At 33.0% G+C, this 382-nt stretch overlaps 1 protein-coding gene across 1 annotated transcript in view; it reads right to left on the bottom strand.

The window, feature by feature from the left end:
* The window catches only part of PSMC1 (proteasome 26S subunit, ATPase 1), a 21,383-nt gene that overhangs the window by 15,784 nt on the left and 5,217 nt on the right, over nt 1-382 (bottom strand). Inside the window, exon 4 of the mRNA XM_006754721.2 lies at nt 74-198. Within this exon, the coding sequence (XP_006754784.1) occupies nt 74-198 (125 nt within the window). The remainder of the gene's footprint in view (nt 1-73; nt 199-382) is intronic.

Consider the following 382-nt stretch of genomic DNA (forward strand, 5'->3'; position numbering starts at 1 on the left):
TACCCATGGAGTTTTAGGGTTTAAATAGAATTTAATTTGTAAAAATGAAAGCTACAGTAATTTCTCAATTTACCTCTTGCTTTTCTTCTAAAGGCTTCATTTGTTCCTGATTTCTAATGAATTCTTCCTCCATGAGAAGATAGTCTTTAATTCTTTCTAACTTCAGTAATTTTAACCGGCACTGAGTGTGAGGTGTCACTGTAATTAAAAAAATAAAGTTTTATTATACTTGAAGCTTGAAGTTAGCAATTGTTTACTCTTTTTATAAATTGTTGACACTATTACAGATGTCCTCATTCCCCCCCTTTGCCCACCTCCACCCAGCCTTCCCCCCTCAGTTTATTCTTGAGAGAGATTAAAAAAAGACTTAAAATTAAGTTCA

Source organism: Myotis davidii, unplaced genomic scaffold (genome assembly GCF_000327345.1).
Source record: "Myotis davidii unplaced genomic scaffold, ASM32734v1 scaffold732, whole genome shotgun sequence".
NCBI lineage: Eukaryota > Metazoa > Chordata > Mammalia > Chiroptera > Vespertilionidae > Myotis > Myotis davidii.